The sequence below is a fragment of the Erinaceus europaeus genome, chromosome 13, assembly GCF_950295315.1.
Source record: "Erinaceus europaeus chromosome 13, mEriEur2.1, whole genome shotgun sequence".
NCBI lineage: Eukaryota > Metazoa > Chordata > Mammalia > Eulipotyphla > Erinaceidae > Erinaceus > Erinaceus europaeus.
The window spans coordinates 59,073,923-59,100,813 of NC_080174.1; the positions used below are offsets into that span (position 1 = coordinate 59,073,923).

The 26,891-nt window shown below is 42.7% G+C and overlaps 1 protein-coding gene across 1 annotated transcript; it reads left to right on the plus strand.

The window, feature by feature from the left end:
* The first annotated feature begins 645 nt into the window (after window positions 1–645).
* LOC103111997 (cytochrome P450 4A6-like) lies at window positions 646–23,607 on the plus strand. Its single transcript, XM_007521352.3, has 12 exons — window positions 646–905; window positions 3,796–3,937; window positions 5,005–5,052; window positions 14,244–14,371; window positions 15,893–16,017; window positions 16,594–16,748; window positions 17,196–17,302; window positions 17,387–17,577; window positions 17,673–17,806; window positions 20,463–20,527; window positions 20,640–20,716; window positions 23,220–23,607. Exons 1-12 carry the CDS (start codon window positions 711–713, stop codon window positions 23,413–23,415), a joined length of 1,563 nt encoding a protein of 520 aa, XP_007521414.2. The 5' UTR covers window positions 646–710; the 3' UTR covers window positions 23,416–23,607.
* Window positions 23,608–26,891: the final 3,284 nt, after the last annotated feature.

Genomic DNA, 26,891 nt, shown 5'->3' on the forward strand with positions numbered 1-26,891 from the left:
TTGTGCACTTTAATGTGTGTGTTATAGCAGGTATGCCACTGCCCCGTGCCAGAATAGGATAATTAGAAAATAGTGCTTGAAAGGCTGCTATGTTAGTATGAGTTTACCATCAATCACTACAAATAATGTAGTATCCTATCCTCTTGATATATATATGTATGTATATATATATGTATATACACACACTAATATAATATAATATAATATATATTATAATTGAAAGAAATTGACAGTGACAAGTAAAGTTGACGTTGAAGTGAGACATACAATTAAATATTTATGTACAGTTTACTTTTAATAGGATCTGTATATAAATATCAAATTGAAAATCTGCTATATAATCCAGCATAGTGTTGCAGAATGATTATTATTGTAATGTAGCAAACTAGATTCTAAGTGTTTGAGGTCTTTTTTTATTCTTTGCCTAAGATTGCATCCTAGTATCTAGCAAGCAGACTAGCACATTAAATTAGTGAGAAAGTTGAGCAATAGAAAATTGATATATACATAGCTTTAAGTTGAGAAAGCTTCTCCTCTGTTTCCCAAGATGGACTTTACAGAATTAATAATTGCTGGTAACTGAGCTCTGCCCTCTGTCCCAGTGGTCAACCTTGACACAGGTGGGTGGGACAATCCATCACTGAGGGAAGACTGATATGAGCTGAGGAGATCAGGAACAGTCAGGAACAGCCATTGAGAAGCTGTGCACCATGACTGAGCCTGTGCTGAGCTCCCCGAGATCCCTGGGCAGCATCTCTGGGCTCCTGCTAGTGGCTTCCCTGCTCAGCTTGGTTCTGCTGCTTCTCAAGGCAGCCCAGCTCTACCTGAAGAGACAGAGGCTGCTCAAGGCTGTTGAGCAGTTCCCGTCACCTCCCTCCCACTGGTTCTATGGACACTCCAGGGAGGTAGGGAGGAGCTGGGTGGAAGGGGGAGGGTGAGGAGAGTTGGCTGTCAAAAGATAATATATCACTGGGCAAAGCGTCTGTGTGTGAAGGTGGTGGTGGTAGCGAGATCCATATTATCTTTCAAATCTTGACTCTTTATTCCATTCTGAGGACCTGTCTCTTTATAGGAAACCATTGCTGGTTTCCTATGAAACCACTGCTGTCCCAGAGCTCTGAGAGGATTCTTGCTCAGCCCACCTTAGCAGCTTTCTATTGTGAGGACAGTGACTGGCTTTTTGAATTTCTCCAGTTCTACCCCTCAATTTTCTTACAGAATAAGGTTTCTATATGCATCCTGTCTGTTCACTCAGTTCCATTCTCTCTGCTTGGCTCTAAGCTTTACTGGAAGGATAGACAGAAGCCTACCTTTCGTTGTTATTTATTTACTTATTTATTATAGCCTCCAGGGTTATCACTGGGGCTTGGTGCCTGTACTAGGAATTCACCAGTCCTGGAGGTGATTTTTGTTGCCCATGTTGTTGTTATTAATATTGCTGTTGCTGTTGTTGTTATTGTTGGATAAGACAGATAGAAATCCAAGGAGGAGGGAAAGACAGAGAGGGTGAGAAAAAGATGCAGACCTGTTTTACCGCTTGTGAAGAGACCCCCCTGCAGGTGTGTCTCCTTGGGCTGGAACTGGGATCCTTACACCGGTGCTTGTGCTTCACACCATGTGTGTTTTACCTGCTGTGCTACTGCCTGGCCTCCATGTGTGCCATTCATATTTGATTGTGTCTCAGCCTTGGGTCTCTGATTACACCATGCCTTCTATTGAAATGATGTGTGCTTCATGTATACTTTTTTCCTCCTTTTTCTATTCTTTTCTTTTTGCCACATAGATGGAAGCCAGTTCTGGTTAGTAGATAGTTTTTTGGGTTTTTTCTTTTTTTCACTTAGTGTTGCACCAAAGTAAAGGACTCTGGGGTGGGTGGGTGGGTGGGTTGGAATTAAGTCCCAAAAGGATGACAGAGAATCTCGTGGGGGTTGTATTGTTATATGGAAAACTGGGAAATGTCATGTATCCATCTAACCAAGCCCAGTCCCAGCCAACTCCTCCAAATAGTCCTTAATATGTTTCTGGGAGCAGAGGGGTCTATGTTTTCTCATGACTGTCCTACTCATGAAGCAATGTGCACTTGATCCAGCTACTTCCTCCGCAGTGAGATAGCTGTGAGCTCCTGGAAGAGACAGTTTCTACCTCAATTTTTAAAGATAATAGCCTCTAGGTCATCGGTGACTTAATGACAGAGTAAGTTCATAATGAAGAAACTTTTATTATTGACTTCTGAGTTATGTCCTGTTCCTCAAAGCATTTCCCCAGAGACTTGACTTCTGACTGTGAAAACATTAGCAGCACGCTGTTGTTCTAACTTCTTGTTCTTTCTTTTCCCTACTAAACTGGAAACTCCACATAGATAAGGACCTATAGTTGTAACTTAATTCTGTAGCTAAGTCATAGCCTTGCACAGAATAGATGTTTAATTAAAATCTGTGCTCAGTGAAGAAGCCTGGCCCCCAGTTAGACAAGTTTTCTCAGGCCTGGCAGTTTCTTTATGAGGGAAGGTGCAGGCAGAGGTTAGATGCCTGTGGAGAAGAGAGTCTCTTTGAGTTCAGTAGAAGCAGTGAAATAAAGGAGAGCTGACCCAGTGAATCCTGTGTAAGCTCAAGTATCTGTGAGAATCCCCGGGGCAGCAAACCAGAGCCAAGTCTCAAAAGCTGAAGGGAGTCAGTTGCTCTGTGGCAGAGAGCAGGGGAGCACCAGCTAGAGGCAACAGCCTGTGCACAGGCAGCTAGTGAGGCTCAGTGGGAGTGAGCAGCAGCAGCAGCAGCAGCAGCAGCAGCAGCAGCAGCAGCAGCAGCAGCAGCAGCAGCAGCTTCTGTGTTGGTCCTGGGGAGGGCAGCTGCCAGCGTGGCTGAGGCCAGAATTCAGATGGGAGCAAAGGACTTTGCGCCACACAGAGACATTCACAAGATGATGACAGGCAGTGGGAAGTCACAAAGACATTTATTTTACCAATCTAGGAAAATGAAGTAAAATCTGAAACATCAAATTAACAGTTCATACCATTTTCATAGATGCACATCCAAACTTTGCTCTAGTGAGCACACATTCCATGTAAAGAATAAAATATGCTGACAGTTTGCTACTTAATTTTCACTTAATCATATATATGCTCCAGCACCATTTTCTAATATGTACTAACGTGGAATGATAGAGCATCTAGCATGGCAGATTAATATTTAAATGCAATCATACATTTTAAAAGATAATCCTTTTATTTCCTACATAAACAAAGCTGAATGACAAGGCTGTCACTCAAGTAACATTTCAGGTCATCAAAATCCTTAAGTAAATATCATACTAATGGGCCCCATGGTGGCAAACTAGGGTGAGCATGCATGTTACCATGCACAGAGACCTGGGTTCAAGCCTCCAAGTCTCCACCTATGAAGGCAAGCCTCACAAGAGGTGAGCAGTGCTGCAAGGGTCTCTCCCTCTCTCCTTTCCCCTCACCTCTCAGTTTCTTTCTGTTCTGGAAAAGAAACAAACAAATAAACACCTGAAATGTGACACTAATGACATCTAAAATTTTACACAGTGACTTGACCCCTGACCCAGTTCAGAGTTCAGTCATTGGCCCTACCAACAATGAGACCAAATAGAGCCTGAGGTGAAGCCTGAGGTAAAAAAACATTGAGGTTGGATCAGAATCCAGGTCCTAAGACAAACTTCTGAACTTTCAGTTCTGCTGATGGAGACCTTCTGCCTATGACCATCATGCCATTCACCCTCACTCCAAACGTGGGAGCTGACAATATTTAAGTTGATTTTATTGTTCCTTGGTGACAGTTCCAAGAGGATCAGGAGCTACAGGTGTTACTGAAATGGGCAGAGAAGTTCCCATGTGCCTTTCCTCGTTGGCTGTGGGGGACGAGGGTCCAACTGATGGTCTATGACCCTGACTACATGAAGGCGGTTCTTGGGAGATCAGGTGAGAGCCCAACCTGCACCTTCACAGAAACATGTTAGTCCAGTGGGTACCTGCCCTAGTCTGTGACACTCAGAAGATAGTGACAGATTTCCCAGACTTTCTACCAACTAATGTTATAGCCCACAAGTGTGCCTAAGCCAGCAATATTTAAAGTGCATCAGTTGACTAGAGTCATATTAATTTTTTAAATTTCTTTATTGGGGAATTAATGTTTTACATTCAACAGTAAATACAATAGTTTTTACTTGCATAACATTTCCCATTTTTCCATATAACAATACATACTAATTGTATGTAATTTTTAAAAACCTCACTTCTTTTCTTAAGAAATATTATTTAATTATTTATTATTGTATAGAGACAGATATAAAATGGGAAGGAAAATGGAGATAGAGAGGGAAAGAGACAAAGAGACACCTGCAACTCTACTTTACCACTTCACTGCTTTCTCCCTGCAGGTGGGGACCAGTGGCTCAAACCGGGTTCCTTGAGCACTATAATATAGGTGTTTAACCAGGTGCTTCACCACCTGGTCACTTAGTTACTTTTTCAGTTAAATTGTTATGAATTGTTATATATATATTAACTCACAATCTATGCTGGAATCTATTGGTATTGTGATGGTAGGCATGATGTGGTAATCTAGGTTTGTAGAGGTGTGAAATTATAGACCAAAGACACAGGAAAAACAAAAAACTACCCAAGATCTTCTGGACAATTTCCTTCTGTACTGCTTGGCATTTGCCTTCTGAGTGGGACCTGCCCTCATAAAATGTAGAGAAACCACACAGTCTTCTGCATTCTCCACTGGCATTGAGGGCAGAGCTTTTGCTCTGCCAAATCACCATCCTAACTCAGTTCTGCTGCTGGGATACCAAGGTTGACTCCCTGATTTCACAGTGACTAAAGAAGACAGAGGGACCAGGTGTAGGAGGTGGTGGAAGGTGGCTAGAGACAGACTGCCAACTGACAGACATTTGGAATGGATAGGAGCTCAATTCCTCCTGGAGGTTATCTGTATTGCTTGGTTCCTTCTAGTTTCTACAATGCCCTCCCTTTCCTTTCAGACCCAAAAGCTCTTCATGGTCCCTACAGACTGTTCATTCCCTGGATTGGTAAGTACACATACCCAGATATGCCTCCAGTATGGGAGGAAGAGTTGTCAACTTGGGCTATAGGTAGCAATATCACCAGCCTTACCACTGAATTAAGACACCTTTCACTCTTTTTGAATAAGCTCTTACCCCACTGAAATGAAGTTGAGAATATTATGAAAGCTCAGCTTCTTACACATCACTTTTTATTTTTTACTAATAGTCACAGCCTGATTTTTATTTAATTCCTTATTTGAAGAGCATCTTATGAACAAGCCAACTTGGGAAATTCACTTTATCTAAATGTACTGAGATTTCCAGGATGGAATGAATGTATGGATTCAAAATATGAAATTTTGGCATATGGATTCCAAAGAGGCACTTTGGAACATATATCTCAGGAAGAATTTTTTTTAATTTTAATTTTTTAAATTTTTGTTTATAAAAAGGAAACCATGACAAAAACCATAGTATAATAGGGCTACAATTCCACACCATTCCTACCACCAGAACTCTGTATCCCATCCCATCCTCTGATAGCTTTCCTATTCTTTATTCCTCTGGGAGTATGGACCCAGGGTCATTATGGGATGTAGAAGGTGGAAGGTCTGGCTTCTGTAATCGCTTCCCCACTTCTTCTTCTAGCTTTTGCCCTTCTTCCGTAGCCAGTCAACAGCGTCAGGTTGAGCCTGATGTAAAGTTTCGAGACCTCCTTTGAATCTGGAGAGGTGGCAGTCATTGACTATGTGGGTCATAGTCTGTCTGTAGCCACAGGGGCAATTCGGGTCGTCTCTGGCTCCCCAGCGATGGAACATAGAGGCGCATGGGCCATGGCCTGTTCGATAGCGATTGAGGAGGGCCCAATCATAACGTGCTAGGTCAAAGCCGGGTTGACGCTTGCAGGGGTCTGTGATGAGGTGTTTGTTCTTTACCTCAGCTGACTGCCAACTCTGTTTCCAAGAGTCTGGAACAGAGAAGTTCAGTGTAGGCATAGGGGACCAGATTGGGTGACGAGACGTCAAGTGTTGGACAGGGTGGGCGAAGATATCCGCGTATATTGGCAGGTCCGGTCGAGCGTAGACGTGGGAAATGAACTTAGATGATGCCGCATCCCGACGAATATCTGGCGGGGCGATGTTGCTAAGAACTGGCAGCCATGGAACCGGGGTGGAAGGGATGGTTCCAGAAATTATCCTCATGGAGGAATATAATTTGGAATCGACCAAGTGGACATGGGGGCTACGGAACCATACTGGGGCACAGTATTCTGCAGTGGAATAGCATAATGCCAGAGATGATGATCGTAGTGTGGAAGCGCTCGCGCCCCATGAGGAGCTGGCCAGTCTAGCAATGATGTTATTCCTCGCGCCCACCTTTGCTGCAGTTTTTATGAGATGTTTGTGAAATGACAGAGTGCGATCGAGAGTAACGCCAAGAGAGACTGGCTGGGCTTCATGCCGGATTCTCGTACCGCCAAGCTGCACATTAAGCTCACGCGAGGCCGAGGCATGGTGTAGATGGAAAACAGATGATACCGAACATGGGCATTGACAGATGGATCCATACTCTGAGCCTGTCTCTTTCTCTAGTGAGGTAGGGTTCTGGGGATGCAGGGCTCCAGGACACATTGGTGGGATCGTCTGCTCAGGGAAGTCTGGTTGCCCTCATGTTAGCATTGGAACCTGGTGGCTGAAAAAAAAATTAATGTATAGAGCCAAAAAAAATTGTTTACTGTGAGTCAGGTGGTAGCACAGTGGGTTAAGCACACATGGCACAAAACGCAAGGATCAGCGTAAGGATCCTGGTTCAAGCCCTAGGCTCCCCACCTGAAAGGGCCCAATTCACAAGCAGTGAAGCAGGTCTGCAGGTGTCTATTTTTCTCTCCCCCTCTTGTCTTCCCCTCCTCTCTCCATTTCTCTCTGTCCTATCCAACAACAATGACAACAACAACAGAAATAATAACTACAACAATAAAAAGCAACAAGAGCAACAAAAGGGAAAATAAATAAATAAATATAAAAAATATTTTTAAAATGTTGACTAATCATGAACCTAAAGTCTGGAACAGTGCAGATGAAGAATTGGGGCGGGATATCTCCATTTTGTAGATAGTTAGTATTCCTACTTTTATTATATTCCAAAGAGCCCATGATTATACTAGTTTGTTTTTTCTTTTCCCTGAGCCTGACATCTGATATGCAGGTGGGCCCAAGTTATTGTCTGGGGAAATGATGTCATGGCTGCAAAAAGGACCAGAAAGCTGCATCAGGGAAAAGAGTAGCTCCCAAATATGGGAAAGGTGTATAAATATTATTGACTGTAAACCCCATTGATTTTATTTAATATGGGGCCCATATTCAGCTTAAGAGCCTATGTGACTCTTCATCCCTGTAAATCTGAGCTCACATTCTGTGGTCATGAGTAAGGATGTTCCAAGCTGCTTCAATTTCAGAACCCACAGGAAGAAATTTTACTCCCATCTTTGAATACCTAAAAGAATTTAGATATTAGTCCTATTTTCATGAGCTAGTTCTGTTTGGACTTAATTATTTTCTTTATTGATCAATAGACAAGACCATAGAACAAGAGGGGTAGAATTCCACAGTTTCCACCACCAGAACACCGTATCTCATCCCCTCCCTTGAAAGCTTTCCTATTCTTTATTCCTTTGGGAGTTCCAGGATCATTATGTGGTGTAGAAGATGCAAGGTCTGTCTGGCTTCTGTAGTTGCTTCCTCACTGAAGATGGGCATTGGCAGATAAATCCATACTCCTAGCCTGTTGTTGCGGTGGTCTGGTGTCGGGCTGCACCGCGGAGAAGAGAGCGGATGTCCAGAGCAAAGGGGTACACAAATCTTTATTATAGGATGGGGGGGAGGTTTGGTTCAGACCACGTGGAGCCAGCCAGCAATGGCCGACCACGGGGGGAGAGCAGGGAGCGAGACCTCAGAGAGGGAGAGCCCGAGAGCCCAGAGAGAGAGAGGGGAGGGGTGAGGGGGCTTTTTATTGGGTGACAACCAGGGGTAGGGCCATGATTGGTTGAAAAGTGGCACTCTAGGATTTAGCGGGGCATAGAAAAACCTGGGGGCGGAGACTGCATCAGAATAACTCCTCAGCAACACTAGCCTGTCTCTCTCTTTCCCTAGTGGGGCAAGGCTCGGGGGAAGTGGGGCTCCAGGACACATTGGTGAGGTTGTTGGCCCAGGTAAGTCAGGATGGCATCAGGGTAGCATCTGTAATTTGATGGCTGAAAAAGTGTTAACATATAAAGTAGAACAAATTGTTTAATAATCAGGAGACTAAAGGTAAAAATATAGCTGATGAAATTTGGAGTCTCCATTTTGGAAAATGCTAGTAGGCCTATTTTTGGTATATTCCAATGGGCCCATCCCTGATGTTACAGCTAACATGCAGGTGGGCCAAAGGTACTGTCTGGGGAGATATTGTCAGAGTTGGAAATAGGACTAGATATCTGGATCAGGGAAGAGAGTAGTTTCTAAATATGGGAAAAGTATATAAATATCCCTATTGTTTTGATCTGGGGTCCATAATGATTGGAGCTGATTCTAATGAGCACTAGTGAATATGATAGACTGTAGACTCTTGGTCTACTTCTTGGGTTCACTGTATTTTGGTGGCACTAGTGAAATTTACTTTCCAAACAACTGATCTTTACATCTCCTGAGACCTGGCTTCCTTCCCTTAATTTCCAGAGTTTTGGATCCTTTTCCTTACTCCTAAAGATTTATCAATTGAGAAGATACTTGGGATGATTTCAATGCTCTTGAATTTATTCATGCTGTCTTTGTGGCCTAACATGTGGTCTATCCTTGAGTATGTGTTATGTGGATTTGAAAAGAAGGTGTATTCCAGTTTTTTGGGGTGAAGGAGTCTGAAAATGTCCAGGAGGTCTAGTCTGTCAATCTCTTCATTCAATTCTCTTGTATCTTTATTGGTTCTCTGCTTTGTTGATCTGTCTAAGTGTGAGAGTGGGGTATTGAAGTCCCCCACTATTATTGTATTACTATTGATGTATTTTTGAAATTCTTTCAGTACGTGCTTGATGTATTTAGATGGTCTCTCATTGGGTGCATAGATGTTAATAATTGTTAAGTCTTCTTGGCTGATTGATCCTCTAATAATTATGTAGTGTCCTTGCTTATCTTTTATTACTTTATTTAATTTAAAATCTATCGTGTCTGAGATGAGAATGGCTGTTCCTGCCCTTTTTTGTGGTCCGTTAGCCTGTATGATAGTTTTCCATCCTTTCACTTTAAGTCTGTGTTTATCTTGTTGTGACAGATGGGATTCTTGCAAGCAGCATATGGTTGGGTTATGTTTTCTGATCCATTCTTCCATTCTGTGCCTTTTGATGGGTGAGTTTAAGCCATTGACATTTATTGATATTATGGATTTAATGTATTGTAGTTCCATTGTTCAAAAAAATTTTTTTGTTTTCTCTGATATATTGCAGGTATTATAGTGATGTTCTTGTTTATAAGAGGTCTTTTAGAACCTCTTTCAGGGCCGGTTTGGTGATGGTTGCCTCCTTTAACTGTTGTTTGTCTAAGAAGGTTTTGATCCCTCCATCTAGTTTGAATGAAAGTCTAGCAGAATATATTATCCTTGGTTGAAACCCTTTTTCATTCAGGGCTCCACAGATATCTTGCCATTCCCTTCTGGCTTTTAGAGTTTGAGTGGAGAAGTCTGCAGATAATCTTATGGGTTTTCCCTTGTATGTGACTTTTTGTTTCTCTCTTGCAGCCTTTAGGATCCTTTCTTTATCCTTACTTCTTCTCATTGTGTCTATGATGTGTCTTGGTGTCTTAAGGTCTGGGTTGACTCTGTTTGGTACTCTCTGGGCCTCTTGAATCTTGATGTCCTTTCTGTTATTCAGGTCTGGGAAGTTTTCTTGTATTATTTCCTCTAGAATGTTTGCTTCCCCTTCCTCTCTTTCTTCCTCTGGCAGGCCAATTATACTAATGTTACTTCTTTTGAGATCATCCCATATATCTCTGTTGTTGTTTTCAGTGTCTCTCAATCTCTTTTTAAGCTCTTTCACCTCTTTCTTCATTTTCTCTAACTCATCCTCTGTCTGACTAATTCTGTTTTCTGCTTCTGTTAGTCTGCTTTCCCTTGCCTCAGCTTCTTTCTTCATTACAGCTATTTCAGCTTTCAGTTCTCTAATTGCCTCAAGATAATCAGTATTTTCCTTGGAGGGTCTCAACTGTTGTTTCCCTAATACTGCCATTCCTTTCCTCCAATGTTGTTTTCATTTCTGTGATTAATAAGTTTATTATTGCTTGCATACTTTTCTTATCTATGGTTACTTCTGACTGATTTGTAGTTTCTTCTGGGCTCCTGTCTTCATTCATTGGAGTAGCAGTTTTATTTGTTTTTGATCTACCCATTTTTTTGATTTATGTGTTTCTTTTTTTTATGCTCTGTTGTTCCTCAGTTGTTGTGTCCTGAGTACAAGTAACACTGTACTAAATACCTTTATGACAATTGCACTCACCAACCTCAGGAATTACAGTAGCAACTGAAGTAAGTATTGAAGCAGTTTAATCGTTACCAGTTAGCCAAACAATTTCTCTAGTCCGTGAATAAATAGTAACCAAATCCCAGTGAAGAAGAAAGAGAAAAGAAAGAAAGGATAGCAAGAATAGACAGTTATGCAAATCTACTATCCACTGTATATAGCAGAGGTACACACATAGAGAGTCCACTCTGAGTCATATTTCTTCCCCAAAATAATTCACAAATTCAGAAAGGCAAAGAAGAAGGAAGAAGTGTATGATAAGATTAAAAAAAAAAGAGGCAAGAGAGAGAAAAGGGAAAAGATAAGAAAAAGAGCTGTAATTAAAGAACAGTGAAAGGAAATTCCCAAATGTGTATCAGTGAATTCAAAAAAGCACAGTTTTTTGGTGTGGGGGCTCGGGGCTGTGACTTTGGAAGCTGTAGGATTAAGGAAGAAAGGATGGCAATAATGAGAAAAAGAAAAAAAAATAAAGAAAGAGAGAGAGAGAGAAAAGATAAGAAAAAGAACAGTCATAAAAGGGCAGTGAAAGGAAAGGGTTTTTTTATGTATTTATTTTTAATTATTTAATTAGCTATGCGGGGTGAGGTGGGGGGGTTGGCTACTTAGAAAGAAAAAAGGCCAGAGGTTTCAGAAGGGTATAGACTTAGAATTAATGATACTCCCTGGTGGGACAGGAATTTGGTAAAGAAAAGGAGCTCCTAGCAGGGGATCCTTCCAGGAGCTGGTCCCCAGGGACTGTTTTTTTTTTGGGGGGGGGGCTGGGAAGGAGGTATGCTTAGAAATTAAAAGGAAGAAAAAAATTTTTTTCCCTTTTTTCCTACTCTAATTCTTAACCCAAATTAAGTTATAGTCACCTCCTTGGTGTTACCGCTAGGACCCCTTATTGGCTGGCCTACTAAAGGCAGAAAATCCTACCGTTTCCAGGAGATGTGGTCAGAACTCAGCCACTAGCAGCTTCTCAGTCCTCCATCTTCCAGGAACCTCAAGATTTATCAATGGAAATGGAATTAGAGAATACCATGAAAGGAAAGTTCTCACCCAAGTAGTGAGGCTAAAGCATTGACATTTCACACCTGAGGTCTCTGGACACAGTCTGAAGTGAAGCATGCTGAGGTGGTACTTGTTGCATTGATGAGGCTGGGATCACCAGATGTAATATCATTTGGTATGAATTGAGAGAAGCATGCAGGAAAGTGCGCCCCACCCTAGTGGTTCCAGGACTGGGGAAATATAGGCTCTATAGAGGAAGCAGGAATTTCCTGCTGTCTTAGGGTTTAAGAAGGCAATACATAGTTATTGCTGTAATCAGATTATTTGGTAATTGGGTTAACTTGGAAAATCCTTTTGTTAGGATTTGCTGTACCATGTACAACATCACCATAATTTGTGTCATTTGATATTATTTGTATATAGCTGTGTCTTATAGAGTAATGCCACCAGTTGCTTCTGTTCTACCTGGTCTAATCTTTTTTTTTTTAATTTTTTATTTAAGAAAGGATTAATGAACAAAAACATAAGGTAGGAGGGGTACAACTCCACACAATTCCCACCACCCAATCTCCATAACCCACCCCCTCCCATGATAGCTTTCCCATTCTCTAGCCCTCTGGGAGCATGGACCCAGGGTCATTGAGAGTTGCAGAAGGTAGAAGGTCTGGCTTCTGTAATTGCTTCCCCGCTGAACATGGGCATTGACTGGTCGGTCCATACTCCCAGTCTGCCTCTCTCTTTCCCTAGTAAGGTTTGTCTCTGGGGAAGCAGAGCTCCAGGACACATTGGTGGGGTCTTCAATCCAGGGAAGCCTGGCCAGCATCCTGGTGGCATCTGGAACCTGGTGATTGAAAAGAGAGTTAACATACAAAGCCAAACAATTTGTTGAGCAATCATGAATCCCAAGCTTGGAATAGTGGAGAGGAAGTGTTAGGGAGGTACTCACTGCAAACTCTAATGTACTTCTGCTTTCCGGTATATATTTTGCAGTAGTTTATGGATACGTGTGAACATAAGCTCTCTCTCACAGAAACTGGTGTATATCTAGGTTATGGGACTTTGTTAGAAAGTGAACTACCTGAGATGAAATTAGAGTATACTATGAAAGGAAAGGTCTCACCCGAGTAATGAAGCTGAAGGGTTGTCATTCCACACGTGAAGTCTCTGGACGCAGTCTGAGGTGAAGCATGTTGATGTGGCAATCGTTGCGTTGGTTAGGTTGTGATCGGTGGATGCAATATTATTTGGTTTGGATTGGGAGATGCATACGGGAAAGTGGGCCCTGTCCAAGGGTTCCAGGACTGGGGGAAGTAGGGGCTCTATAGTGGAGATGTGAGGTTCCTGCTGTCTTAGGGTTCAAAAAGACAATCCTGGTCTAATCTTTTAAGAGAGTCAATATTTCAAAGACTTAGCCTATGGTCTGTGCATTAAAAATTTTGAGACATTCTATCAATTTTCCCTCTTATATTAATTAAGTAGTGATTTATATAAGTAGTGATTTATAATTTACAAGTTAATAGGAGTGTACATAAATACCATTCCCACCACCAAAAGACTGTGTCCCATCACATCCTTCCCCCTCTTAAACCCCCCCCCCCCAAACACACACACAATGAAGACGAACATCCACCCTCACCCTCAACCCAGAGATTTTTACTTAGGTACCCTACTCCAAATTCAGTCAAATCCTGCTTTGAATTTCCCTTTCTCTTCTTCTTTTTCAACTTCTGTTTATGAGTGGGATCATCCCATACTTGTCTTTTTCTTTCTGACTTAGCTCACTTAACATAATTCCTTCTAGCTCCCAGAGAGATAAAGAACAGGAAAGTTATCAGGGGAGGGGATGGGATATGGAGATCTGGTTATGGGAATTGTGTGGAGTTGTACCCCTCTTATCCTATGGTTCTTGTCAGTGTTTCCTTTTCATAAATAAAAATTTTTTAAAAAGAAAAGAAAAAGAGACATCTGCAGCCCCATTTCACCACTTGTGAAGCTTCCTTCATGCAGGTTGGGGCTTGAGAGGCTTGAACCTAGATCCCTACACATGGTAATGTGTACTCTCAACTGGGAGTGCCACTGTCCACTTCCCCCACAAGTTATTACTCTTAGAAAATGATGTTTCATCTTTATTCATAATTGCTAAAACTTGGAAATAACCAAGGTATTCTTCAGCTAAGTGATTGGATAAACAAACTGGGATCCTAAAGGAAAAGATCTATCATTTCATGAGATATATGGTAGATACTCAAATGCATTTTATCAAATGAAAGAAAGTAGTCTGGACTGTTCCAGGAAGTGGCGCAGTGGATATAGCATTGGACTCTCAAGCATGAGGTCCTGAGTTTGATCCCCCAGCAGCACATGTACCAGAGTGATGTCTTGTTCTTTATCTCTCCTCCTATCCCTCTCACTAATAAATAAATAAAATATTAAAAATATTAAAGAAAGACTTATCACTGTATGTTGTCTATCTCTGGAATCTTTCATGTCTGTGTAAGTGCTGCTTTATCGGCATATAATTAAATTTCTTCTTATCCGTTAATTTGTCAGATGTCAGTTTGTATTCCACCTGAAAAGCATCTAGAGGGGTGCCACTATCTCACAACCTTTTTCTGGCTAGCTGTTTTCAGTCATCTCTCTGATGCCTGATCTCTTTCCTAAACATTTATCTTTGCCTCAGGGTATGGTTTGCTCCTGCTGAATGGACAGCCCTGGTTTGAACACAGGCGGATGCTGACCCCAGCCTTCCACTACAACATCCTGAAGCCCTATGTGGGGACCATGGCTGACTCTGCTCAAGTGATGCTGGTGAGTCTGTCCTTTTTCTTACCTGCACACAACCATGCACAGAACAGCTCAGACTCCACTCCCAGACAACTCTTTGAATGTGCCACTCAGATAACATGAACAAACTCAGACCTTACTGTGAGTAAGGATTCTCCACAAAGCAGCTCAGCAAGATGTTATCCAGGCAGCAGTTTGGATCCACATTTTCCTCAACCCTCACAATAGAGTCATGGTGGGAAAAACTCCCCCCATCCCTCTGTCAGTGCTTTAGCACTGTGAACCAGAGCCAGGCCATTCCCCTGGGCAGCAGGACAACCTGCCCCTGGCTGGACTGACAGACTTCACTTAGTGGTGGGTGCACATCCCAAGGTCACTCACTAGACTCTGGCTGGGACCTAAGATCTGTGTGAAATGGAGCCTCTCCATGGAGTGAGAGAGAGAACAGGTTCACTGGAGCCAGGCCCTCTGTGGCATCACCTCTCATCACAATTCATTCCTTACAACTTGTGTAGGATGTGCTCCGTGAAGGAAAGGAATTGGAAGTCCCTGAAGCTCCTGCTTTTGGAGACATGTACTAACTCCCTAGGAATTTTCTGCACTTGATATTATTGTAGGAGACCTTATGTCTCCCAAAGTAATAGGGGCATTTTGTGTCTTTTAGTGTAAAAATGACTACTATACACTAATATCTATAAGGCTTCCATAAAACCAACAAGTATATTAATTAATTGCATGACAATAGGGCTTCATTGCCTTATATTAATTGGGATAAATGGCAGTCAGAAAAAAAAATCACTGTGACTGCTTCCTGTACCCACCAATCCTCAAGTTCTTAGTGGGTTCAGGGAAGATCCACTATTTCCACCTGCAGCCCCTTCTTCTCCATGCTTCTTCCTCTTTTTTACCCCAGTCCTTGATCTCCTGGTACTTATGGCTCAGAGTTCAAGCGCAAATTCCAGCTTCCTCTCTAGTCCCTTAATTTGCTTAACATTCTCCCTCGCCCGCTTCTAGCTTTAGTTTCTTTGTTGCTTGGTACCAAGAATTCTGGGAAATGTGGTCTTTCAAATCAAGTTACACACCTTAACAACTTAAAATCTTGAAGCAAGACAATAGCCTAGTAGCAACCTGTAACAATCCCTCGGTTTGAATTTCTCCTGTCCATTAGGTCTTCTCAGATCATAGGCAGGAGATCAATCTCCTGTCCCTGAGAAACCAGGTGTTCTGGTTTGCCCAAACATGCTTATTGTCACAGTTTGCTACAAAAATTAAGAAGAAATCGACTGTATTTTACTGTTCACTATAAACCATTAATTACCTAATAAAGAAGTAAAAAATTAAGAAGAAATTTCAGATTATTATAGGATAATGTTATATTTTACACAGAGACCACTTTGCAAGCCTTAATGTTACAGTCTTAATTAGCTTTGAAGCATCTTGTCTGGAAAGTAAAATTTCTAAACAGTATATCTAAAGAGAGAAGAGGAATAGGCTGTGAGCAGAGACCTTCTGGTAGGAAAAGGTGATTGTCCCCTCACTGTACAGGACAAATGGGAAGGACTCGTCAAACACAACTCCCATCTAGAGATCTTTGAACATGTCTCCTTGATGACGCTGGACACCATCATGAAGTGCGCCTTCAGCTACCAGGGCAGTGTCCAGACAGACAGGTCAGTGAGCAGGTTAACCTGTGTGTTCTTATTCTTTTTTTTTAAATTTAATTTTAATTTTTATTTATAAAATGGAAACACTGACAAGAAACATAAGATAAGAGGGCTACAACTCCACACAATTCCCACCACCTGAACTTCATATCCTATCTCTTCCCCTCATAGCTTACCTATTTTTTATCCCTCTGGGAGTATGGACCCAGGGCCATTATGGGATACAGAATGTGGAAGGTCTTATTCTAACTGAGAGGTGTGGACTTACCTGAGATACACATAGGGTATATGGGGCATGAACTGGTGCAAAATAATAAGGTTCAGTTACTAGAATAGGAAAGGTTACATTCCATCCCCACCAAAGCTGGTGCCAGATATCTGATCCTGGCATAGAGAGAAGCCTGACAAGAGAAGACTCTTGCACCTATAAAGAATGGAGGTCCCTAAGGATATAAACAGAAAAGACAATGCTTTCATGTGGTCTGTCTCCTTGGTTAGAGGAAACCTCCTTCCAGAGTCCCATCCTTCCCCTGGTCAGAGTCTGCCCTCCTCTCAAGTCTCTTCTCACTCCTCTTTCTTTAGGAGCTCCCAGTCCTACATCCAGGCGATTATAGACCTAAAGAACCTGTTTTACTCCCGACTGACGAATGCCTTCTACCAGAACGACCACCTCTATGGACTGACCCCTGAAGGCCGCAAGAACTATCGTGCCTGCCAGATGGCCCATGAACACACAGGTTGGAAAAGCCCCTGAACTAATCCCTTCCAGCATCAGGTACATCCAAAGGGTCTGGTCCTCATGCCTCAGGCAGAGCTGAGAGCTCGCAGATTCCTTAGGAATGGTGGCAGGCCGTGTGGGGAATATCTCTCATGCAGGGGGTCAGAACCAAGGAGTTGGGGCACAAGATGTTTGCAGAGATGAGCATGTGTCACCTTGTTGGTGATGGTTGAATGGGACCCTCCCTGTAGCATCCAGGGGGCCCTGTAGGCTGAGCTCTTAAGGGAAGACAAGATCTATAACAAGATGGTGCTGGAACCCTCAGCTGATGTGCACAACCACTCCCACACTCATTCCCACACACCTGCACCCAGATTACAGCTTGGGGACAATCTGGGCTATGTTGGTTACCGAATCTGGGAACCCAGTGTTCTCAGGTCTGCTTGGGTCCACTGTTCTGGGACAGACCGAGTGATCCGGCTGAGGAAGGCTCAACTGCAGAAGGAGGGAGAGCTGGAGAAGGTCAGACAGAAGAGGCACCTGGATTTCCTGGACATCCTCCTCTTTTCCAGAGTGAGTGTGTGATAGAGAAACTGAGGCTTTGTCTAGATGCCCCAAGGAAGGAACAAATCCTTTGCTGTCACTATCCTTCCCCAGATGGAGAATGGGAGTAGCTTGTCTTACAAGGACCTCCGTGCAGAGGTGGACACATTCATGTTTGAGGGTCATGACACCACAGCCAGTGGCATCTCGTGGATCCTGTATGCTCTGGCTTCCCACCCTGAGCATCAGCAGAAGTGCCGGGAGGAGATCCAGAGCCTCCTGGGGGATGGTGCCTCCATCACCTGGTGAGTGTCCCAGCCACTTGGAGCCCTGCCTGCTTAGGGGAGGAACCCCTTGTGTGCCCATGCCCTTCCTGCCCTCATGATGGGCTTTGTTTCAGGGACCACCTGGACCAGATGCCCTACACCACCATGTGTATCAAGGAGGCACTGAGACTCTACCCTCCAGTACCACGCATCGGCAGGGAACTCAGCAAGCCCATTACCTTCTCTGATGGACGTTCTTTACCCGAAGGTGGGGACTCACTAAACTCATGACTTTAAGACCCTGTAAAGACACACAAAATTTTAAATATTTAAAGTGAAGCTAGTCTACTCTTTTTAGATATGCCCCTCTCTTATGAAAACTACATAATAGTTGAAGTGATAAAGGTGTAGTTGAAATACGTTGAAATAACTCAAACTCAGCTTTCATTGAGTTTTTAAAACTTTTTTTTATTTATAAAAAGGAAAAACTGACAAAACCATAGGATAAGAGTGGTACAACTCCACACAATTCCCAAGCCAGAACTCTGTATCTCATACCCTCCGCTGATAGCTTTCCTATTTTTTATCCCTCTGGGAGTATGGACCCAGGGTCATTAGCGGGTGCAGAAGGTGGAAGGTTGTCTTCAGTAAGTGCTTCCTCGCTAAACATGGACGTTGACAGGTCGATCCATACTCTCAGCCTGTCTCTCTCTTTCCCTAGTGGGGAGGGGCTCTGGGGAAGCTTGGATCCTGGACACATTGTTGGGGTCATCTGCCCAGGGATGTCCGGTTGTCATCATGGTAGTATCTAGAACCTGGTGGCTGAAACAAGAGTTGAGATATAAATCCAAACAAATTGTTGACTAATCATGAACCTAAAGGATGGAAAATTTCATATGAAGAGTTGGGTGGGGGGTCTCCGTTTTGTAGATAGCTAGTAGGATAATTTCAAGTATATTCCAAAGGGCCCATGACTGTGGTATATATACAAAATGGAATACTACTCAGCTATGAAGAACAATGAACCCACCTTCTCTGACTCATCTTGGATGGAGCTAGAAGGAATTATGTTAAGTGTGCTAAATCAGAAAGAAAAAGACAAGTATGGGATGATCTCACTCATAAATAGAATGTGTGAGAGAAGAACAGAGAGGGAAACCCAAAGCAGGATTTGACTGAGTTAGGAGTAGAGTACCAAAGTAAAATTTCTGGATTAAGATGAGGGTTAATATACACCTTTGCTGGCACTCACATGGAGTGGCTCCAACGAGGGGTAAGCATCTGACCCTCCCTTGGCGGTTCTAGTGACCTCACGACTCAGAGAGAGGCATCGGGGAATATTCTGGTACAAACATTTATTTATTGGGAGAAGAGTACAGGTTTCTATATAGAGTTAAACAAAGAACATTTTTCACATATATCAGAAATTACAGGTTTCTTAAAGGTCAGCTTGCCCCTATGGTAGGGGGCTGGTATGACAAGAATTGATGTGTTACATAAAGGTCAAAATGATTATTCTTCATGATGCAGGCAGGTTAATTATCCAAAGGCATTTGAGAGAAGCATAGGGGTTAAACCAGTAAGGTGAGGTGAGGAAGAAGAAAAACAAAACTTGATGTAAATCACAGATATCAAAGAGCACAAGGAAATAGAATTTGGGGTTTTCATTGCCTGGTGTTGGGGAAGTGTACAATAGAGTGTGTTCTCCTTTATGATCAAAAGGTGAAGTGGATGTGTGAACTTTGAGTGAACCCCAAAGCAGGCAGCCATTTGGACTGCTGCTAGCAGGGGAAACTAAGTGTGAGAGGCTTGTAGGCATTCTGTGAGCTTGGGAGACTAACAAGGAGAAACTGAGTCTGAGAGACCTTTGCCTCTTGGCTCATCTCTATAAGGAGAGAGGCTAACAAGTGTAGTGTTTTTCCAGACCTCCATCCAAGGATGGGAGAGCTCCCCTAAGCTCTACCAAGCTTTCACATAGTCCCACACACTTTTACTGTGTGTGGGGGAGGATGGAGGGAACAGGATGGGATGGCACACAGTCTTTTGGTGGTGGGAATGGTGTTTATGTACACTCCTATTGACTTGTAGTCATATAAATCACTATTTAATTAATATGAGTGGGCAAAAATTAATTGAATGTCTCAAACTTTTTATGCAGAGACCACAGGCTGAGTATTTGGAAGGTTGACTCTATTAAAAGATTAGATGAGGGAGAACAGAAGCAACTGGTGTCATTGACTCTACTGACAAATGCAATCCTCCAAATGTGGCCTATATTCTTTTTCTCAAGAATATAACTATCAATTATAATCCTGATACAATGGATGAACTCAGGGAAAGGGTAGATATTGCTCTTTCATTCTGTGTTCTAGTCAGATGAGTAGACATTGAGAATTCACTGTTCTGAGTAGGATGCCCCAGGATCAGCGGGGACTGGCACTAGCAGATTGCCACATCTGACACCTCTGGAACAGCAGGAGGCAACCTCTTGGCTCACTTCTTTGCTAGATCTGAATCCCCACCTCTCCACATCCTACAGTGTCATCACCATAAGCAAGTCACTCAATCTCTGAGGCTTAGGTGCCTTATCTGAACCATGGACATATGAGTACTTCCATGGAGGGATAGTGTGAGCACTGATTTATTTTAAGCACATTCTCTGTTTGCTTACAACTGCAGTTCATTAATCTGGCTGTTACTGGGGAGTGACTACAAAAGTAAGCTTCCAATTCTGTTATTCCATCTGTCCTCATGGGTATCCTCTTCTATGTTCCATCTGCCTCTCATGCTTCAGTTTAACTTCATTTGGAATGACTCTCTTTACAGACCTCATGACTCTTGTGCATGCACATGGCCACTGCTGGTTGAGGGACCAGAAGCTTCTCCATGGGTGTGATAGTTCTCTTTTTCATCTCACCCCACAGGAGTCATATTGTCTCTCTCCATTTATGCTTTGCACCACAACCCGAAGGTTTGGCCAAACCCAGAGGTATGATGGCCAGGGGAGGTGGGTGTGGGAGAATCTCTGCTCTTCCCCTCCCCTTTGTGGCTTGGAAGAAAGGTTTGCCACTAGCTCACTTGCCATGGTACTGTCTCTGCAGGTGTTTGATCCTTTTCGTTTTGCACCTGGTTCTGATCGGCACAGTCATGCTTTCCTGCCCTTCTCAGCAGGGTCAAGGTGAGGTCTTTTGCACTTGAGTGTTTAGGGAGTCCCTTGGGGGCATGCCCTGATGCATGTGACTGCCTGTCAACTTGCATAGTGATGTTTGTAATTATGAGGTTATATGGCACTTCACCAGGAACGGGGCACGTGTGTGAACACAATTTCAGGACACTCCGTGATGACACTGACCCATTTGTATTTCTCAGTGGAATCCCGCAATTCACTGTCAGTGACAGCTCTGCAGTCACTGTATTCTGATATTTTCTGTACTTCATAAGTACTGCTTTAAAAATGAGTACTTTTCATAAAATTTCATGTCAATAAACTCTTTTGACAGAAAATTGACTGATCATTCACCCTAAATTGACTTTTTCTCTCATCCCACATTCTCAGTCCATTCTATCATACTTCACTTAGCAATCCACTGCTCACATAGCAGTGATTTGGAGGTATGTTTAGGTATGTAGTTGTTTCCTTTTCATACTGTTCATGGCATCTCTATGAAAGGTTTCAGTAGATGTTTGGAGGAACTCTTACATCAGTTTCCATACTTTTTATCTGTGCAGCCCATTCCAACACAACTTTGACCCTTCTATGTTTGCTTAAAGGCAGAACGTTGCCTACTGGCAAACCCTTTGTATGAAGGATTTGACTGCTACAGTTCCATAGTCCACATAGTATAATGTTGACTGAAAGGATACAAGTGTGGAAGATCAAGTCTTTGAGAGAATATCCAGTACTCAGTATAGGGCACACTGCTCTTGAAAGAGTCCTAGCATACAATATGCAGAAAACTTGAAGCAGCTGTTGAGCTGGACTAGGGCTCTTCAAATGGCTGCTGTGAAAGTCCTCCCTCCATTGCTGCTGACTCACCAGTGATAGACTCACTTCAGGTGTCAGTAGTTTCTAGGAGACATTTGTTTCTGGAAACTACAAAGTAATTGTTCCAAGTAGTTTTTATTGATAGAAACAAGCTCCTTTTGACTCTTTGATTCTTTAGTGACTCTACCTTCACACAACTGCCATGGTCTGATTTGATCCAGAATGGTGCTGGCATTTAATTTTCCCCCAGACTTGAGTTCTTCTTATATTTCTGATTTAAGTCAGTGACTGCCAGTAAAAGGCAGGGGAGGAGCTGGGGTGTTGAATCCTAGGTTTACTTTACTTTTATTTTATTTTATTATTTTGGGACATATTTTCAGTTCATTTAATTTCATTCCAACTGTACAAGTTTAGTGCTGTAAGAAAGCTCTCCCTCTAGAGCCCTTGGTCCAGGCTGTCATTGGACAGCCTTAAAGATGTGGAAGGAGAGATGGAGGGTTGACTCAACATGAGCTGATCGGGATGATGTTCAGAGGTGAGAGAGGCAACACCCTATGGAGGGATTGATGTCAGCTGAGGCATCAGGACATGTCCTGCTTGTGCTGGAGGGCACAGCAGAATTAAACTGATCTCTGGCTTTCTTGTAGAGGGAGGCGAGGCAGGAGACAGAAACATGCAGGTGAAGAGAGAGAGAGTGATGGTAGAAAAGGACAGTAGAGCTGAAAGGAGACCAGAAATGCTTGGCTGAGGGAATGAAGGAAGCAGGAGTTTCAGCTGTTAAGTTAAATCAGATAACACAGTGGATTATTAAGCTATAGCCCTTCCCCAAATACTCTATTTTCATTTTCTCTTTTTCTAAATCTTACCTACAGTTTTTGTTTGTTTGTTTGAGCCAGATCCCTGCTCATCTCTGGCTTACGTAGTGCTGAGGACTGAATCTGGGATCTTTGATGCCTCAGACCAGAGAGTCCTTATAATGACTGCCCAGCCCTCATTTTAATTTCCTTAACAACTCTGTCTTGCTAAGAACTCACATGACTTGATTTCTTCCACAGTTCCCTACTAATGAAGACATGAGTTTGTGACCCATTCGGCAGTTACCATGTCTTTACTTGCCTGCATTTTGCAAAGGCAGAAGCAGAAGCTGATGCAGCTGTAGATGTAGTAAAGAAAAAAATCTTTAGTGATACCCTTGATTTGATTGTGGTTTGGAGAACTGACCCTCCTCAAATATAATGTTCATTTCCCAGTAGGAGTAGGGTTAGTTCCTAGAAGAGAAGTAAGTTTCTCAGAGGTCAGGAGAGAGTGTGTCATCAACTTGAAAAAAAAAAAAAAGAAGTAAACCACAGTCTCAAAGACTCTGTGCAAACTAGTGTTTATCATTGGGAGAGTGGGGCACAGAGCATTGGTGGTGGGACCAGTGTGGACCTATACCCTGTCACCTTATAGTCTTGTATACAAGCCACTGTGAACCACTAATTTAAAAAGTGACTGAGAAAAATGAAACAAATTAAAGAGAGAGTTCGTAAGCTCTACCATGTGCAGTGGAGTTGTATAGTCTTGAAGGGGTATGTCTGAGCTGGGTCAGGAGGGGGAAGCTGGATGCTACGTTCCATGCAGGGACTCTGTGGCAAATGCTGCCCAGCTGAAAAAGGTGTTGAGTGCCCCACTCATCTCATTCTCACTCCATTCCCAGGAACTGCATCGGGAAACAGTTTGCTATGAACGAGATGAAGGTGGCTGTGGCCCTGACTCTGCTCCGCTTTGAGCTGATGCCGGATCCCTCCAGGGTCCCCATTTGCTGCTCAAAAATTGTGTTGATGTCGGAAAATGGAATTCACCTGTATTTGAGAAATATCCAGGGATCCTTGTGTAAGAAGGACAGGATTTGAGCCTTTGCTTTCCAGGCCATCTTTCTCTGTGTGTTTCCATTTGTCCTGCCAGTTTGGTCTTGTATCAACTTTCTCTGGCTACTTTAACTGGATTACAATAAAAATTTTCCCTCAAAGACAATGAAGACATTAGATGGTTATGTTCACTCTGTCATTTGCATGGTGTGATATAAAGGATCTATTTTGAATATATCTTTCTTTTTAATATTTTATTTATTCATGAGAAAGAGAGGAAGAGAGAAGGAACCAGACATCACTCTGGTACATGTGCTGCCAGGGATTGAACTCAGGACCTAATGCTTGAGAGTCAGTGCTTTATTCACTGTGCCACCTCCTGGACCACAGAATATATCTTTCAATATACTGGGATAGCCTGAGGGTGTTTCTTCCTGAGCAAGTGCTCTCTGGGTTGGAGAGAACTCTACTGGAGCCAACCTAGGCTGCTGCATGGGAGAGGGATCAGGAACTTGTGCTGGGCTAGCGTTGCAGGAGAGAGACTCTGGGACTCTCGGAGCCAGAAGGCAATCCCATGTTTAATCAGAAGAGCCTCTGTATTTATACTTGCCAAGAAGGAAATAGTAGGGTGGAAAACAGGATTTGAGGTAGAGAGGGTGGAACAGAAAGAGAGTGCAAACTAGTGATGGAAAATAGGGTGTGACTAGGAGAAGGGGCGGGGCAAAAGAAGAGTGCAAACCAGTGGGATTAAACCAGTGCCCTGCAGGCATGGCGGTTCTCAGGTAAAACAGTGATTATGTAAATAGACCACAGGGTTAAGCAGGGGGGAGCTGGCATACTGCCCAACATTAATACATTATTAATACATTTTATTTCAGAGATTAGTAGCAGGAAGAAAATTTTGAATACAGGAGCCAGGTGGTGGCACACCAGGTTGACTGCACAGGTACAATGTGTAAGGAACTTGGTTTGAGCCCCCGGTCCCCACCTGCTGGGTTAAACCTTTGCGAGTGGTGAAGCAGGGCAGCTGGTGTCTTTCTGTCTCTCTACCTCTCTACTTCTACCTCCCCTCCAGATTTCTGGCTTTCTCTATCCAATAAATAAATAAATAAATAAATATAACTAAATAAAATAAAAAAAACAGGAAAATTTGAATACACATAGCTGCACATGCCAAACAGGCATGTTTGTAACAAATACATAAGTACTTGTAAGAGTCACTGTCTTTCTACTACTAGTTATGGTCTTACCTGGCATCTTTTCCCCTTTGATTTGCTTTATTTTAATGAGAGAGATAAAAACACACATCCAAGTGTACTGCTCAGCTCTGGTTTATGGTGGTACAACAGATTAAACCCACTTCACTAGGCCAACAACATAAAATTGCAGGGGCCAGTGACAAATTTTGTCCTATCAATTTCAGTAGGAGTAGTAATGATTGTTAACACAACCATTAGTATCTGGGATTTCTGTACTCATGAATCCTTGTCATTAAAGGAAGCAGCACTATTTATAGTTGATGACACACTTAGCAGCAGGGATATTTTCAGAGAAATGTGCCTTTAGACAATTTTATGATTGTGTGAACATCCCATCTTATAATTACACAAACCTAAATGGTATACCTGACTCCTTACAAAGGCTAAATGGGCTAATGTCCAGGGGGCACCACTCTATATGTGGTGTCATTGATAAACAAACAAACAAAAAGTCATGAAGCAACACATATCTTTATAGAACACTGATATAAAGCACTGGCAGCCTTCTCAAAAGTGTCACTTGAGACTGTGTGCTACTTTCACTCACCTGATGTGGTAGAACCAAACTGACAGGTTGTTTTCCTGACTCTTGAGTGGATGATTAGATTAGATATGCATAGCAACTGGCAGATAAGACTCAGAAGTATTTTGGAGTTTGATGACTCTTTTTAGCCTGGTTCTTCTTAGCTGTCCTTGTTTCCAATGTTCATACTGCCCAGACATCTTAATGTTCTCATCTAAAACAGTACAACCTGGGGGTCCAGGCACCTGGTTATCATACACATTAAGGTTCACAAAGACACAGGCACAAGTACCTGTTGCCTCTTGCAGTGGGAAAGGTTCATGAGTGGTGAAGTAGGGCTGTAGGTGTTTCTTTGTCTATCTCCCTCTCCATCTCCCTCCCCTCTCAGACCACTCCTCCACTTTCAATTTCACTTTGTCTCTATCCAATCATAAAAAAATAAAATAAGACTTAAAAATACAGTCCCAATACGAGGAATTTTATTTCTATCTTATACCTCATATGACAGATGGATATTTTGTACTTAGTTTTCAGATGTTGACCTGGGGTAAGTCTTGTCTTTATAAGGCATAAGGATGATTGTCACAGGAGACAGAGAAACTCTCAGGTCATTTATGCATAGTATAGACTTAGATAATGATCCTCTAACTTCACTGTCCTGAGGATCTCGCCTCATCTGCCAGGACCTAAAATGAGTTGTCTTGTCATCTCTAACAGGTTAATTTTGTTTCTTTGAAAAAACATTTTCAGGGGGAAATAATGCAACACAGTTGTCATATAAGTACAGATTCTCTTCCCTGTGTGTCAGTTGTCTGTGAACCATTCCCACCACCAAATACAGTTTACCTTTATCATCATCCACTGGGTTTCCCTTATATGAAACAACTAAAACAGATGATTGGTTAAAAATTTGATTTGTGGTGTACATAAACAGAGTGGATTATTACTTAGCTGTAAAAAATGAAGAAATAGATAAGCTCCTGGGGAAGATGGCGGACTGAGAAACTGCTAACAGCGTGTTCTCTAATCACATCTTCTAGAAACGGTAGGATTTTCTGCCTTTAGCAGGCCTGTCAATAAGGGGTGACACCAAAGAGGTGATTATAATTTAATTTGGGTTAAGAATTAGAGTAAAGGTGACACGGACTAGCAGGGCTCCAGACTTCCCAGGCAGTGCCGTGCAAGGTGAGTGCGCCAGGCATTGTCCTCCACCCGGGAAGGCGGCTCCTCTGCCGGTTGCAGAGTGCAGCGGGCATAGGACCCGGAGAGAGCACTTTAGCTCGGGGGCTTTCTCTTGGGAGTCTCCAGGGTCCACTGCGACCCTGAGGGCGGATCCAAAGACTTCGTAAGTATAGCTCTCATTGGATCAAAGGACTTGGAGCTAGTTTTCATTTTCGAGAAATCCTTTAAAAAAGTCTGGAGGGGGGGGTTTCCCGGAAGATGGCGGACGGAGAAGCTGCTAGCCTTTGAGCTCAGAACACACTCCCCTGGAGACAATAGGATTTTCTGCCTTTAGCAGGCCAGCCAATAAGGTGTCCTTAGACACCAAGGAGGTGACTATAACTTAATTTGGGTTAAGAATTAGAGTAGGGAAAAAAAATCTTTTTTCTTCCTTTTAATTTTTAAGCATACATCCTTCCTGCCGCCCCCCCCCTAATAAGCAGTCCCTGGGACCAGCTCCTAGCAGGATACCCCATACCACCAAACAGGGTGTTTTTTTTTTTTTGAATTCACTGATA

Bases quoted from the DNA above. Each gene is read 5' to 3' on its own strand.
- LOC103111997 (XM_007521352.3), top strand. From the start codon at position 711: ATGACTGAGCCTGTGCTGAGCTCCCCGAGATCCCTGGGCAGCATCTCT. The intron at 17,303-17,386 runs GTGAGTGTGTGA...ATCCTTCCCCAG, and splicing joins ACATCCTCCTCTTTTCCAGA to ATGGAGAATGGGAGTAGCTT. The intron at 20,717-23,219 runs GTGAGGTCTTTT...CTCCATTCCCAG, and splicing joins CCCTTCTCAGCAGGGTCAAG to GAACTGCATCGGGAAACAGT.